Source organism: Neopelma chrysocephalum, unplaced genomic scaffold (assembly GCF_003984885.1).
Source record: "Neopelma chrysocephalum unplaced genomic scaffold, ASM398488v2 Primary Assembly neopelma1_25, whole genome shotgun sequence".
Taxonomy (NCBI): Eukaryota; Metazoa; Chordata; class Aves; order Passeriformes; family Pipridae; genus Neopelma; species Neopelma chrysocephalum.
This window is the reverse complement of record NW_020897694.1, coordinates 31756359-31772336: the sequence shown is the minus strand read 5'-3', so window position 1 is coordinate 31772336 and position 15978 is coordinate 31756359. Positions and strand designations below refer to the sequence as shown.

Sequence of the window (15978 nt, the reverse complement as noted above, 5' to 3'; positions counted from 1 at the left end):
GAGATCTAACACCTTCTGCAAAATAACTTGCAAGAGACATGAGACATTCGCGCTCATTGAGATACCATGAGCGATAACTCCGCTCTGAACCATCTGTTAGACCCTTTGTTTGCTGCTGTTCTTTGTACTGAAATTCAAATATTTTGGAATGAATAGGGGGGAAACTGCCCAAGAAGGCCCCTAACTCAGCTTTAGTTTATCAACAACAACTGCAGAATATGATAGGAACCAAAACATCTATTTCCAGTGGCTTTGCTGTATTCTGCTTTTATGGTGATTCATATGCAAACCTGATGCCAGCCTGTTTGGGGTGTCTCAAAAAACCCTGAGCAAACTTAATAAACAAAGGTAACATACTCAGAGGTGGAGCAGTTATTAGTAGGCCCACAGTGAGATTGAGTTAACTTTGCAAATTTGAGATGAAGAATCTTTCATATGGAAATGGAAACTGAGGTCTTGGCTACCTAAAGAGAGAGAAATCCCAAAATGTGTCCATTTTTTAATGGTGACATCACTGCTTATGGCATGATTTACTGTAAAGTAGAGGTAGACTTTTGTCTGTATCTATTAATTTCATTTGGTCTATGACAATTTAATGCATTGGAAATGTGGTCGTTTGCGTAGCAGACCAGAGTGCCTGGTTCTGCTGTCCTGGTCTGTGTTTCTTTTGGATATCTGAGCGATGCTGGGCAATGCCTGTATGACCTGGTGAGTGGCTGTGTTGTCCCACTGCCTCTATGAATGCATTTAAATTGAGGTAGAATACTTGAAAATCCACCCTTTAAGGATTTCAAGAGGAAAACCTTGTTGACCAAAAATATCCATATTTTATATATATCTATATCTATACCTGTTATTGTTGACAAAAAATATCTATAAATCCTTCATTGTACCAGAGTGAGGTCACCTCCCCTCTCCCTCTCCCTGCTTAGCCTTATAGCTCTGCAGTTAAAGAATTCACAGGGTATGTAGAAATCAGCCCCCTCCCCCCCAGCTCTTCTTTTTAGTTAGAAGGACCTCCTGTGTTCATTAAAAACCATAGTACATTTGTGTATGCTGTTCTCACCCTTCTTTGGAAGCTCAGCTCTTTCACATAAAAACCCCTCTTCCAGACTGGCTGGGTCAGAGGGGTAAGAGGATATATCACATCGCAGCCCACAGATGCAGATGTCCACCAAAAACGGGATTGAAGTTTTTCCCATCAACTTCATTCCACTAAAGAGTCACAGGACAAAGCAGAGCTGTTTGTGCCGAGATACAGCAGGATAGGTAATACATGTCCCTCTCCATGTTAGTATTGACGACTTCAAGGTCCTTCCTAGTTAAAAGGTGTACTATGGCATTTCTTAATTGTTTTAGGAATATCTCATACTTTAAGGGGATTGTGCTGATATGCTTCCTCTTATTTATATAATTTTGTAAAAATGCAGAGAGTTAGTGTTAGAATATAGCTTGTTCTGTCTGTAGACCTTACAAGACCTACTGCCTACAATTTATGTACCCATCTTGTTTTCTTATCAAAAAGCCAAAACTGAGTCTGTTCTTCCCTTTAATAACCTTCCGGGAACACAGTGATAACTGCTACTTTTTAACAGAAGTCTTTTGCAGACCAATATAGAACAGGAAACATTTATCAAAAAGTAGTGATACCTGAGCATATTGATAGAAAGAAAACAGAGAGGAACAAAGAAAAACAGTCATGAGCTAATATCTGTAACTCTTTCGTTATGTATAAATATAATATTACATACTTCAGAAGTGTAAAGATATTCTTTGGCCCATCTTCTGTTAACATTTTCAGCCTGTCTAGATATATACAGGGCTTTTTTTTTAATATGGTACCTGTTGTTTCTTTTTCACAGTTATTCTCTAAGACTAGGAAATCAGAAGCCCCAGACACAGAGTAGGTAAACATCACTAATCCAAGGGATTTTGATTTGAAAAAGAAATTGTTTTATTTCACAATAAGGGAAAGGGACACAATCTCCTTTGTCTGCAGTCTGTGACAGAACTTTCCCAACTGGGCAGCTGGGCTGCTCAACCTTCACCTGCTTCCCTGACACACACAGGAAGGAGGAGAGAGAAACTCCAAAGAGATGCAGCTTCTCACGTTGCAAGTTAGGGACTCCTCTCCAAGCTTGTCATATGATGAAAGTGGATGCAGGAACCAGTTATTGCTCAGGGTGAGCATACACCTTCTATTTCCCACCCACAAAACCTTGTGCCAGCAGTTGCCAGCAAGAAACCAAGCAAAAGCAAGACCTGCAGATGACACTAAACCAGCTCTCAAATTGTAAGGGTTACAGAAAATTTCCAGGAGAGGGGGAGTTATTACTGCATTTCTTCTCTTTTTGCGCAATACTGGTTTTTCAGCCACTAGGTTAGTCAGTGACAGATCTCTGCTTAGATAGCCAGTGACAAAAGGTCAGTGGGCGTCACACCGTCTTTTCCCATGGAAAATGCTGACTGTTTGCCATTGGTATTTTGACAAATTTAGACCTGTGTGGCTTTTCCAAAAAACCCTAAAACATTTTATCTAGTCTAGTTTTTGAAGCATGCAATAAGTGTGTTTCATCTTTGAAGCTCACATTGTTTGCAGAAAAAGGAAAAAGCAAAATAAACTATATTTTGCTTGTCTGGTTTTAGTGACTGCAAAAATGTAAGTCACAAAAAAAAAAAGCAGAAATGGTTTTGAAAGCTTTTGTAAGTACACTGTAAGAAAATTCTAGATTCATTGCAAAAGAACCAACCATTTTCTGCTCAAAATTATGCATTTGATAATTGTACAAAGCATATTTCCAAATAAATTTAAAAACCCTATTGAAATTTTAAAAAGCAGACAAAAAACAAACAAAAAAAAGGAAAGTAGAAGGTACAAGACTGGCTTTAGTAAGTTCTGTTACTTGTTTTAACGAAAACGTGATTTCCTCCTATTATTCTTTTCAATGAAAATCAGACATCAAAAGCAAACCAAACAGTAGAGATGTTCAATCTATCAATCTAAATTGGCCCAGTACTGGTAAAATTGCATGAGGAAGAAATATACAGTATGTTAGTTCTGCTGTTGAGAAAATACAGTTCAAGTAGTCTGTACTACCATATGACACACAGTGGCTCCCTTTCTGTGCAATGTAATTAGGAAACAAGATGTAGCATCTGAGGGACTCATACCTTTGAAGAACATGACAACTTTTGAATAAATAAGAAGGAAGATGTGAAAGTTACTGTGTAGCCTCCTTCTAATTTTTTGGGGGGAGAAAAAAAGTACTTTGTTTTAAATGTAAATAATTCCTTTTATTTTTTTCAGATAGGATATTTTTCAAATAATTTTTTAAATAAATTTTTAAAATAAATATTTGAGATATTTGGGTGTTTTATTTGTTTTATTTCTATTTTTATATACAATGTAAATAAGATGGTATACATGCACATTTCTGTTTGTAAAATATAGTGGTCTGTACTAAAAACTTACATGACTTTAACATTACAGTTCATAAATGCTACTTAAACAGAACAATCCAACATTACTTTCTTCTTCTCTTTTTTTTTTTTTACACAATAAGATTTCAGGAAAATATACTAAAATATTCTGAATTCAGACAGACAAGTATTTGCTCAACTGAAAGTGGTTCAATTAAGGCATCTAGCCGGCTCTGCAGACAACCATATATTATGCATGGTTTGAAGAGGAAGTAACTAAGCAATATATTCTGGGCTTTACTTCCTTATTTATTCATATAATCATCACTGGAGCAGGTTCTTGTCTGTTGTAATTCACTGTATCTGGTTCTTATGCAATAATGGCAATTTATATCATATAAGAACTGAGCTGAGATAGATTCTGCTTATCAAATTTTATGTTGCTTGAATTAGCTTAAAATTCAATTCATTCTTACATCGCACACTTTGCACACTTACCTTTCAGAAAAATTTTCAGAAGTGCGGGGTGTACAAAAAAACCTCCAAAATTTGCATACATCTGTTTTGGAGAGGACAAGGCAAAATTGTTCTTTCTAATTATGGGAAATCCTCCATTAACATGTTAATCTTCTTAGTGAACAGTCAAATCTGAGGCAATGTCAAGAAAATATTGGGCAATGTGGTTAACTATCCTCCCAATTAAGTTTTCCAGTTATTGGCCGGAAAATTTCTCTATTTTTCCTTGTACAGGAAACTGGAGCACCTAGAAACAGACTTTGAAACTTAATCATCCATATTACTATTTCCTATCCTCAAAAAGATCTGAAATTTAAGTTTTTAAAGCACTGAATTAAAACCACTTTACTAATCACTGTATTTTTCTGATATGTAAAATTTCCAAATTGCACTATAAATTAGTGTGCATGCATAGTGAAAGTATGCAATTGTCAAAGGTTAGTCAATTGATAGTCATTTAATAAATAACTGATATGCCGTTATTGGAGCTAATTCAACACACAATCACAGTATATCTACAATACTTTATGCAGATCATACATACTTTTAACATTGAAATTTTTTTACAAAATTTGCTTTCAAATAGCATGTAACGTAAGTAATACGAGAAAAATCAGAATAGACAAGATTTTTTTTCTTTCTGAGCTCTAATTCCTTAGTATATCACATATTAAATTTAAGATTAAATATACTTTAAAATATGGTATGTTTAGAAAATTTTAGAACACTTTTTGTTAAAAAAACCAAACCAAACCAAACCAAAACAAAACAAAGTAAACATTTTCTAAAGAAAACTAAGAATCTAGCATACGCAATATGAGTAAATCTTAATTTGGGTCTGCAGGTGCTGCTTGCACCAAACCCCAGTTTGAAATAAATGCTACTCATTTAAATGTAAATACTGTTAAAAATGAACCTCAGCTCTAGAATAAAGACTGTAAGATGCTGACAGTACAAAGACTGTAAGATACAGAGGACCTGACCTTTAGATGAGGCACTTGAAGTCCTGTCCTGTTCTATGGGATGCTACTTGCAACACTACTTGCAGGATGAAATATGGCTCAATCCTGTACATCCTCGTTCTTCTGTTCTTAGACATGGGTCTTATTGCTTCCTCATAAAACCTTGAAGGCATGCTATGCAGTGCAAAGTTATACACTGGGAGAAGCAGTTTACAAGAGCAAGAACTCTAGTCTAAGGAAGGCTTGCACACTCTATCACTGAAAAAGCACAATACATGGTCTGGCCTTTGTGAGACAGCAGAATCTCTTCATTTTCCCTCTTCATTTGGGAAGAACATCAGTCCAGTTTGCACTGCTCTACATTCCATAAGCATGAGGACTAAGTCTCAGCTCTACTGACATATATTATGGAGGACCTCTTGTCCTCTCCTGTCCATAGAGGAAAATAAGGCTCAGTTTACTCTTAGAGATAGACCCCAATTAGAAAAACAATCCTAGTTCTATAAATTATCAGGAGTTTGTTTCAAACACTGAGTCTGCCCAAGTTATCACCACTGTTGGGAAAGTACAGATCCAAAAAGAGATAACACAGCCCAGTGCCTTCGTTGAAGTGAGTCTTATCATAATGATCTTTTCTATTCAGTCACTCCCCTAAACTCAATAGGATCTTTTATGTAACTTCCTAACACCTTCTGCATTGTGCAGATTTTATAAAGTCACATACATGTCATCATTCATTAAAATATGGAAGCCAGCAAAAGAAGCTATAGTGTTGGATGCTGGTACCAGGCAGGTAATCTGAGTTGCTTTGAGGTCACTATTTTCAGCCATTCCTGAAAAAGTAAAGATTTTTTCCAAAGGCCCCTGTTTGCCACTATTCTTTTCATCTTCTTGTTGGCTTTCTGCCTCAGTGATGCACTCTGGCTCTTCATATTCTAGCTTGGTTTGAAGCACCACATGATCAGTTTTGTCTAGCCATTCCTAGGAAAATTAAAATATTGGTGTTGGCAGAGATGAGATATCAATCAAAGGAAACCTGGTTGTAAGACACTGATTTTCGTTTCATAATGGTATCTTTCCAGGATAAGCCACAATGGAGAAGATGAAGAGGAAGCAATATAGACAAGAAGGACATCAGATAGTAGGATGGAAGAAAGACAGAATGGAAATAAAACAGACAGAACTGCATACAAATTCCACTTAATCTTGAGACCACGTTAAATACATATTTGTATTTAATCAGGGCCTTTCGAAAACCTGAATGTGTGAAATATCAGGTGCTACCTCCTTGACAGACTTATGCATTCTTTGACCCAAGCCCTGACTTAATCTAAATTAAGACTGAGTTTACATGGAGATTTAGGCAACATAGCATATCTGTATTAAAGCTTCAGTATTAATTTGAATTGTACCTTTCTTCTTCAGTTTTTGTTTAAAGCTACCATATACAAAAAGTTTTCAGCTTGTTATGGAAAAATTATTACTGCTCTTTGATATTGTCATTGGGTTTGTCAATGTAAATATTTGACCTGTTTCCCCTCAGAGGAAACGTAGTAGTAATTAAGGTAAACACTAAAACAGCTAATACAGAAAACTACACCACATAGGTGATGTCAGGGACTCATGAGAAACATTAAGAAAGCAAAAACAAATACTGTAATCTATTATTCTGTTAACCATTGTGTGTCTAATGGTTTGTTGACTATGCACCTCTATGGCTGATAAAGGACGCTTCCTACTGTGACTGATGCCTCCAAAAGCATGAGTGCCACCACTGGCTCAGCACTCCCTGACTCAGCAATCACTCTGTCGGCACTTCACAAACATAAAGGGTAAGACCAGGCTGAAGCAAACTCCCTGACATATCATGTGCAGAAATGGATGAAAACACCACAGTGTCATCACAGTGGATATTGTGCCTCTGGACACCTGTAAATTCTTCTCCGGAAGATTCTGTCTCTTATAGCAAGTGTCTTTTCACAGTGCTAAAGCAGCACTACATTGATTATATGAGTCCTGGTATTTGCTCTGTGAATCTTCTTGGTGATACTGCTCGAGGGGAAGGACGTTAGGGCTTTTGTCTTGTGTCAGAGTGCTTGTGCCTGTGACAGGGCAAAAATCGGTAGCTACTTTTAAATTATTCTCAACACTGTAGAGTTTACAGCCCTGCTAAGAAGGTGATGCTTACCTGGAAGTTTCCATTATGATCATTTAAGAGATCAGCAAATATGTATTTTGGATCTGGTATAGCAGGCATGACTGACATCTGAAGCCTGCAAAAAGTAAAGAAAAATACAAATTGATGTTTCGTTATAACATAACCATTCATACAAAAATCCACTTCAGTACAGTTCTGTACCCACAAATATATTTTATATGAGAGTACTCTAGTCTTGACTTCTTTTAAATGTGTTCTAAAGTAAAAAAAAGCAGTTATAACTGTATGATAACACCATCAGGTTAAAGGTACCTTTTCTAATAAATTTTTGACCCAACCCCACTCTAGTAAAATCTGGACTTAATACAAACTTCCAGCTAGTCAGCAAGTGCCATTCTGCCCTATGCACTAGTCAGAGCTTTGCATTTTCTGGCCATGTCTCCCTAGACAGGGAAGATGGTGCAGCAACCAGCTGTACTGGCTGACTTAGTGAACACAAATGTAAATTTGAAACAGAGAAGCATAGGAGGAAAAATGCAATTTATGATCTAAAAAGGTGATCAGAGTCCCCAATATTTTCATCTCTGAAAATACTGCATATTTAGCCTTTTTTCCCCCCTAAAAAAGCCAAAATCTGAGGCCTTCGCAGGTTTCACTTGTTGTTTGGTAGTTGTTTTGTTTTTTTATTTCCAAATTCTAAACATGAACAGCATCATTCAGTTGCAAATCCAAATATTGATATTGTCTCATTAAAGTTGAATGCACTCAAGCTTACTTTATCCTTCTACAAACAGACATTGAGTTTTATGAAGATTGACAAAAGAATGTCCTTTCAGAAGAAGTAACTAAAATGATTGACTTCTCAGGATTTAACTATATTTCTAAAAAAAAAAAGAAAAGAATTATGTCTCTTCCAGAGGCAGAATTATAACCTGAAACATTGTCTTTTACCAGAATTGTTTTGGTTTTGAAAATTAAAGGCCTTGGTGTTTGGAAGGCCAGGATGCATTATTCCTCAAATAGTAATTAAGCTACTGACTTTTACATCTCCACAATGACTTCATTTATCCAAAAGGAATTTTGATTGCTAAGACTTGATCCTGAATGAGAGCTGTATTTTTGTGACATGTTAGTTAGTAGTAACCAACAAAACCATATTTACCTCTTCCGTTTACACAGAAGAATCAGGAGGATAATCATCATCAGAAATACTGCAAGCAAACAACTTAAAACAATTACTGTGTTTGACTGAGATGTTCTATCATCATCACATGAATCTAAGAATAATCACAAAAAGAGTATGTCAAAAAATTATTTTTTTCTTTAACAGTAAATGTTCCTAATCATGCTACAATGTTAATTTTTCTTTAAAAAGAAGAAAAAGAAACACAGAAAAGTTTTTAAGAACAAATAAAAGAAGTTTACTTGTTCAATTGATACTGAAAAGAAAACCTATACTCCCCCAAACCTTTCAACAAAAGAAAACTGTGCTTTTATTTATCTAAATTGACCTGGTACAGGACAAAGGAGTGGGCTTATAGGAAGGGTAGATGCATTATGAATGAATCAAGCATTTCTTCTCATCTTCATCATATTGCATTGACAGCGATAAAGCAACTTTGTGCTAAGATCTGTATTGCATACACCTACTTACAATCACTAAAGCTGCCAATGCTATTTTACATGAAACCTGAATGTCTTATCTCCCAACAGAAATCAAACAAACAACTCCAGCAAACAAAGTGCCAACAAACCACAAGAGCTAATATCCAGAAAGTAACTAGTGGTAGGACAACATCTAATATGCAGGTACAAAAAAAAAAAAAAAAAAAAAGCATTTGTGCATTTTTCTGCATGCCAAGTATTCTACTTGAAGCTTTTACAATGCAACCTCAAAGCTCTACCTCCTACTATTAACCTTCTGGTCTCCACATAAACACTCTAAAAACTAAGTGATTATTCATATAGAAGCAGCTGTTTAGCCTGTTCCATCTGCCTGCCCTGTTCAGTTTACCAGGAAGCCACAAGTCAGGTTGTGACCCCTAAGTAAGGTTTTCAGAGTTTATGAAATTTCTTGAGCCCATCTTTGTTCGTGGCTTGCTCTGATGTTAGATTCGGAGTCAATAATAACTTGCCCCAGTGAAGGGGCTCTGTCAATGTCACTTCTGATCCAGGGGCACTCAGAGACCCTGAACCATTAGTCTGTCTCCTCTGTGCTTTCCTTCCTTGCATGTACCTGCTGGCAGCCTCTGGTCAAATGGTTCAGGTAGGGCTGATATGTGGTCACCTCTCAGAGGTGCATAGGAAGACATGGTCCTCTGTGTTTTCTTGGGGGCAATTGCCAGACACATCTGAGGACATGCTTGTAGGCTCACAGTTTGCATAGTGGAGGTCAGCACTGTGGTCACTGGTATGGTACACATACCTATGCTCCAGGATTTCATCCCAGCTTTGCATATACAGATTTTCTTCAAGTGATCTAATAGCCCATTGCACTTTAGAGAATTCAGATCTTGGTACACTGGACATCTGAGTGTCTCATAATTGTGATAAAGCCTAGTGGTTAGCATTTTGTGCCAGTTGATATAATACAAATGTCTTAGTATGGTGTATGGTCTTTCCTTTACTACAGCAAATCTGGGGTTTGGTTTCGGTAGTCAGTAGAAAAACTGTTTCATCAAAGATCTAATTGAAATCAATCACACTCAGATGTATCTGTCTGGTGGGAAAGCAGTTCTCATACTAGCTTTACTTCCATTTATTCTCTTTTTCCCCATCATCCCTGTTTTGATCCATCCAGCACCTGTGAACATCAGATTCTGTGACCTCCGGCCCAGTAGTCCAACTGGATATACTTTAAAAATAAACTGCATTCAAAAATGGGGCATCAAGGACTTTCTTAGGGTTCAGGTTTGTTGTCCAAATATCCTATGAGGGCATCCCCCACAACACCTACATTCACAGAACCCCTATGTATCACATCACTGTTACTGAAGGACCCTAGACACTCTTGTAACACAAATAATGAGAATATTCTTAACTTTGCTGATTATGACATAAATTGATTGCATTATGGGCCATCAGGAACAAAAGGGACAGAGTTAAACGTGGGCAATTAGATATCCACATGAACTTTCTTTGATAACAGAAAGTGGAGCACAATAGTTCAACATTCATTCACTGTGTGTTCCCAGCATCTTTTGCAGACTTCCCTTCCCCTTTCGCAGTTAGACTATATACATATATATATGTGTGTGTATATATATTTGTGTGTGTGTGTGTGTGTATATACACACATGTATACACACACACACAAATATATATATATATATATATATAAGCTGTTACCTAATAACGTGCCATTCATCCAAAATGTTTCTGCTTCCCAGTCACTGCTGTAATTAACTACGTTGCAGTGGGGTACTAGCCTCTTCAGTCTGACCCGGAAAGAATAGCATTTCCTTGAATCAAAGCCTTGATCTCCAACACGGCAACATCTGGAAGTTCTGGACTGAGAAGGAAGGTGTATTGTTGTTAATTCTGATTTTCAAGGCAGTGCTTCAGAATGCTACACAAGTAAGATAAGGGATAGACCAACCCAAAACCTCAGAACTGAATGTTGACTTCTCTGCATTTCAAGGAACTCTGTTTCTTGATTAACATTTTGCTATTCATATCTATTCCACTTTGTATGATATTGAGTTGAAAGTCATAACAACCATTACGTCGTGCACTGTGTTACATCTGCATTTTTGCAAAATACAAAGAAACTTCGATCCACAAAATATTTACAAGTTATACTTGAAAATTGAAGATTTAAGTTGATGAAATAATATTTTGAAATACTTAGCAGCTAATTTTAAAATAAATAAAAATCCCGTGTAATTTTACTTTTTTCACACTATTTCATTAGTTTTTTCTTATTTTTCTCTCTTTTCTCTACTCTGCTTTCTTCTTTTATCTTTCCATACTCTTTTATTCTGAATGTGAGACCTTTCCCTTAGATTGTCCTTGGCTCTTTGGGTAGCAACTGGATATAACTCATAAAGTAAATTATTTCTGGCATTGCAGGAATCCAGGATCCTAAAAATCTAGATGTTTTTCTGCTACCAGCCTTATTTGAAAATATAGAACAGGAGAACAATTTGAAAACAACTGTATCTCACATTCTATGGAGATGCTATTCCAGCTCCTTCCAATGTTGATTAAAAATGGGGCATTCAAACTTACTTGCCACTCTTTGTCAAACATGCTTTTGTATTGAAGCTCAAGCCTCAAGCACTTCACAGCTCTCTCTGGTTTATTACAGCTCACAGTAACCGTGTCCTCTTTCCAGAAGAAGGTCACATTTTCTGGTGGATTGGGCTTTACTAAGAAGAATAGAAACAAATTTTGCTATAAACTCTGAAAAAGAAGCATCTCCCAGTTAAAATTATTGTTGTTCCTTCCTTGTCTCAATGTTTCCCTAAATAGTAATTGGAGAAGGTGGACTTTCTTCTTGTTGGATTTGCTTTTGTAGCTGATCTCCCTATTGACCATCAGAGTAGAGCCTGGCATCACAACACTGCTCACCATTCAAGGTGTCACATTAAAGGTAGTTACTATGTCATGTCAGGAACCTATTGCAAGTGCTTAAGAAAGGACTCCAGTCTCCTCATACTCTGCAATTTAGAGAAAGAAAAAGATTTCTTTATTGGAAACAAATATCATAGAGACCCCAAGACACACCTGTGCAGCTGCTGGAGGCTATGTGGGATATGGTGGGGCATCTGCAAAAAGCACTGGGTTCCTACCTGTGCACAGTTGAATCTACCCATCACTCTTTTCAGGTGGTCAGGAGACAATGCTATGGTTTGAACTATACAGATGGTTAATCTTTAGTAGTGGGAAATGAAGGGGTGAGAAGATTGCTACCTGCTTTCTCAGTCCTAGTTCCCTTTTTGTATTATGAAAATGTTACCCTCCTAATTTAAATACTTTAGCCTGGTGCTTGATGTTTTTGCCTTGTTACCTAACCCTTTTGAAATTCATTTTATTATCAGTGGGTGTTTAATAGCCAAAATTTGAGGATCAGTCTGCAGTTTTCCAAAATTTAGCAGATATTGTTAGAATTATGACATACAAAAGTATTCTCAAAATTCAACGCCTTGATAGATTTTTGTTTAATCTCTTTTGCTGAAACATTATAATCAATTTGGAATACATTTTCTTTTTCCAGATCATTCTCCATTGTATATTTTCTATGAGATTTGTATTAGGAAAAAATCTTTCCACTTTAAATGATGTAAATATGTGAAATTCCAGAAGATTTTGATAAACTAATCTCACACTAGACATGAAACATGTATTTGGGGGCAGGAAGGATTTAACAGAAATAGGAATATCATCTCTCTGCTAGTAGTAGGATGTGCCTTTTACTCTGTACCAGAGCCCCTCAACTAATTTCTGTTGATATCTGATGAGGGTTTTGTGACAGCAGCTTTGATAAAAAGTAGTTTGCTGCCTCATATTGCATGCAGGATGACAAAATAATGGAAGGTTGAAAATATGAGAAAGATCATAATTCTAACAGTCAGCACTAAGACAAAAAAAACTATCAACTTTTACTAATTTTCCTGGTGCAATTACCGAGCAGGCCTGCACTAGACAAAGTACACCTACTTTTTTTTTTTTTATTTTTGTTCTGATTTTGAAATTGTATTTTGTGACAAATCTGACTGTCCTGTGCTATCTCACTTAGCTTCAGCTGCACGCTGTAACTACTGGTGACAGCGAGGGAAAAAATTCACCATGAAATTAGTTTAGTTTTGACACACACACAAATAACATTTTATCTGCTAATATAACTGATTTATTCTCAAACTCAGACAACCGGAGAATCAGTGAGGATACTGGGACTACCAAAGTAGTTGTGACTTTACATACTTACTATAAAAATCAGATTTTAGCTTTTTAGAAAAAAGCTCTTCACTTCCGTTGCTGTTCCTAATAGAGATGGCAAGGGTAGGTCCTTCTGTCTTAAAAAGACACCCAAAATTATAATCTTGATCCAATAAATAGGCGGGACATGGCTTCCAAACTTTTTGCTTGCCTTCATCAAATCTATAAATGAAACAGTATTGGCAAATGGAAAACTTACCAATTAGCATATGTCAATTCAATTAATTTTTGTTACTGTTATTAATTTTTCTTCCTTCTTTTTTTTTTTCCCCAAATGTTTCTACCAAAGGAAGTCTGAGCATGGAATTTTTGGAAATGACAAATTTCACAGTAGTGTGAGGGAATTCATCACTCAAAACTTATTGAAATTCCAGCCCTAGGCTTTGATGCAGTCTGACATAATCAAGTTTCCTTCATGCTGTTGTTTTCTAATAAGAGAATTACTTGCTCAAACAGATAATTTTGTGATTCTGTTTCCAAGAATGTACTGCAAAAAGTTCTTTCACATATATTACCCAATAAGAAAAGATCAAGCATTATGACTGACTTTAACCAAAATATTAAATTTCTGTTAGTCATTAATAATGTCAGTTAATGAAGAAAATATACACACATATGTGGAAAATCCACTTTCAATACTGTAATTAGCATTAGCATTTAGCACAATGGCAGAAGAGAGACAAATCTTTCACATAATATTTGTGGTAACAGGCTACTCACCAGGCTTGTTGATTTGTACACTTCTGTAACAGTTTGGGAATATAAACAGGTTTCATACTGGATATTAACAAATGTTAAAAACCTTTTCAGTTCACAGAAGACTCAAATGGACTTAGATATTTCAGCCTCCCAAAGTAAACCCTTAAAAAGAGAAGAATAGGCATTGACAATACTCACGTGTAAGAAAATGACACATTCTCATTGTGAAAAAGCTCTCTTGCTGCCCATGTGATCTGCATCTTCTCATTATTGAAATTGATTATTGTGATGTTGATGGCATCTTTCAAACCTGCCCAGGACAATGACAGAGAATATGGTTTCAGGAGTTAGTATGGAAAGCATCCCTTGATATTTATAGGCAACCAGTATTTCAAAGATATGTATGCAGTAGTTCCAGGTGATCATAAAATAAGACATAAGAACTTCTAAAATTCAAGGAAACAGTAAAATAACCTAGAGAGATTGAACTTAGAATTTCAAAATAGCAAAATGAAAGCATGCACAGCAACACCAGGGAAAGATTTAGCCCCATGGTCCCTTGGCCAAAAGTTATATACTGGGCCACGTGTATGCAATGCCTATACAGGGCCTATGCAGGGCATATATGCAGGGCCTACGCCTTAAGGCCAGCTTACCTCCATAATATCTACTAAGGAAAACTATTTGGGAACTAATGCTATATGGAACCTCTGTGTAAACTCTCAAATGTTTACTGTAAGAAATAAGGAACTGACACCATCGGTCCAAAACAGACAAGAACAATAGGAATCTGGAGCAGATCAGCACAAGTAGGGGTATTACATATTTGATCTATGTGGTTTCGGCCAATACCACCTTAAATACAAGTGTGATCATTTAATGTTTTTTGTCTGTACACAGATATTATTTCCTCTCATGATCATTTCCTTGTTACAGTCCTTGCTAGAGAAACAGATATTTTAATTCCATGTCCATCATGGAATTTCCATTCCATGTTTCACTTAAGATAGAACCTGGCATTGAAGAAATGGAGAAACTAAGAAGGCAGAAGGATTAGAAATCCATTCTATACTAAGGAGGAGGACAAATTATTTATTTTGTATTCTAGAAGATGTGAAATTGTATTTAATTTAATGAAAAAGATAGAGAAAATTTATCTTGAATATCAGCAAGAAACCACTTGAAGGAAAAATTTGCAGACTGTTGTCTCTAGCCATGAAGTGTCTATCACTAAAAACCTTTGCTGGAATATTCCTGCCTAGGAGGAAAATATAGGATTTTAGTTTTGATTGCTGTTTACATTTTATGCCACTCTGGACTTTTGAAGAGGTTTGTGGTGGAAAAATTTTAAATCATTTCGTATGAGCTTTTCATCACATCCAGTTGTTCTGATTATTTCATGGGAATCACACATAACTATTCTCAGGGTTGCTATCTTTTGCTCCATAATCAATATTAAGAATGCGAGAAAGGTATGTGAGTTCAAGTAAGCATTTTGCCTATTTTTATGCCTATATCTCTATGTCTAGATATTTTATGACTACTCTAATTAAAGTTAGTCAGAACATTTTTGTATAGGTGTATTTGTGTTGTAGTACATTGTTTTGTCAAAATTATTCAAGATGGTTATGACAGAAATCCAGGAGGTACCGGGTAGATGTAGCTGCAGGTTTCTGCTATGTAATTCATGGAGCTCTGGTAAAAAAGATTCTGCTCTTATTCAAAAGAAAGACTTGAAACTAACTCCTCCAGCTCCTAACTAATGCCTGCAGGCTTGTTCTGTATTGTTTTCTCGAACAGAAAATCTTATGTGTCAGTACTATTACAAGCAGAGACAAAAACGGAAGTTAAAACCCTCAAAAGGTATAGTAAAATGGAGTTTATCCAGCCATTTCTACCTCTGTTACAACAGACTACCTATGTACCTCTTGTTTCCTAAATTTGCAAGCTCTTTGTAAGTCTGTCTACAGGTCTAAGAGATGATTTTGTCTTTAACTAAAGCCACCAAGAAATATGATGGCGGAGTGTCTAACAGTGGATTCTTGGTCTGCAATTACACTAATACTTCTTAATTTTTATGGACTACATAGTTGTGCTCTGCAATATGTATAGTGTAACTGAAATCCATATGACTTCTTGGACTTATATTTTCTATAAAGGTAGATAAACATATATTTAATGTATATTTGAATGTATAATTACAAGTTCTCCATCTCAAAATTGACATTATAAAAACAAATATAAATATAAATATAAATATAAATATAAATATAAATATAAATA

General features: G+C 36.0%; 1 protein-coding gene across 1 annotated transcript in view; it reads right to left on the bottom strand.

Annotated features, from left to right (window-relative positions):
- Positions 1–4692: 4692 nt before the first annotated feature.
- Positions 4693–15978, bottom strand: part of CRLF2 (cytokine receptor like factor 2) — a 19850-nt gene continuing 8564 nt past the window's right edge. Inside the window, exons 3-9 of the mRNA XM_027675224.1 lie at positions 13894–14005; positions 12986–13158; positions 11287–11426; positions 10405–10567; positions 8219–8333; positions 7087–7171; positions 4693–5879 (exon numbers count right to left, since the gene is read on the bottom strand). Coding sequence (XP_027531025.1) covers positions 5607–5879; positions 7087–7171; positions 8219–8333; positions 10405–10567; positions 11287–11426; positions 12986–13158; positions 13894–14005 — 1061 coding nt within the window. The 3' untranslated portion in view covers positions 4693–5606. The remainder of the gene's footprint in view (positions 5880–7086; positions 7172–8218; positions 8334–10404; positions 10568–11286; positions 11427–12985; positions 13159–13893; positions 14006–15978) is intronic.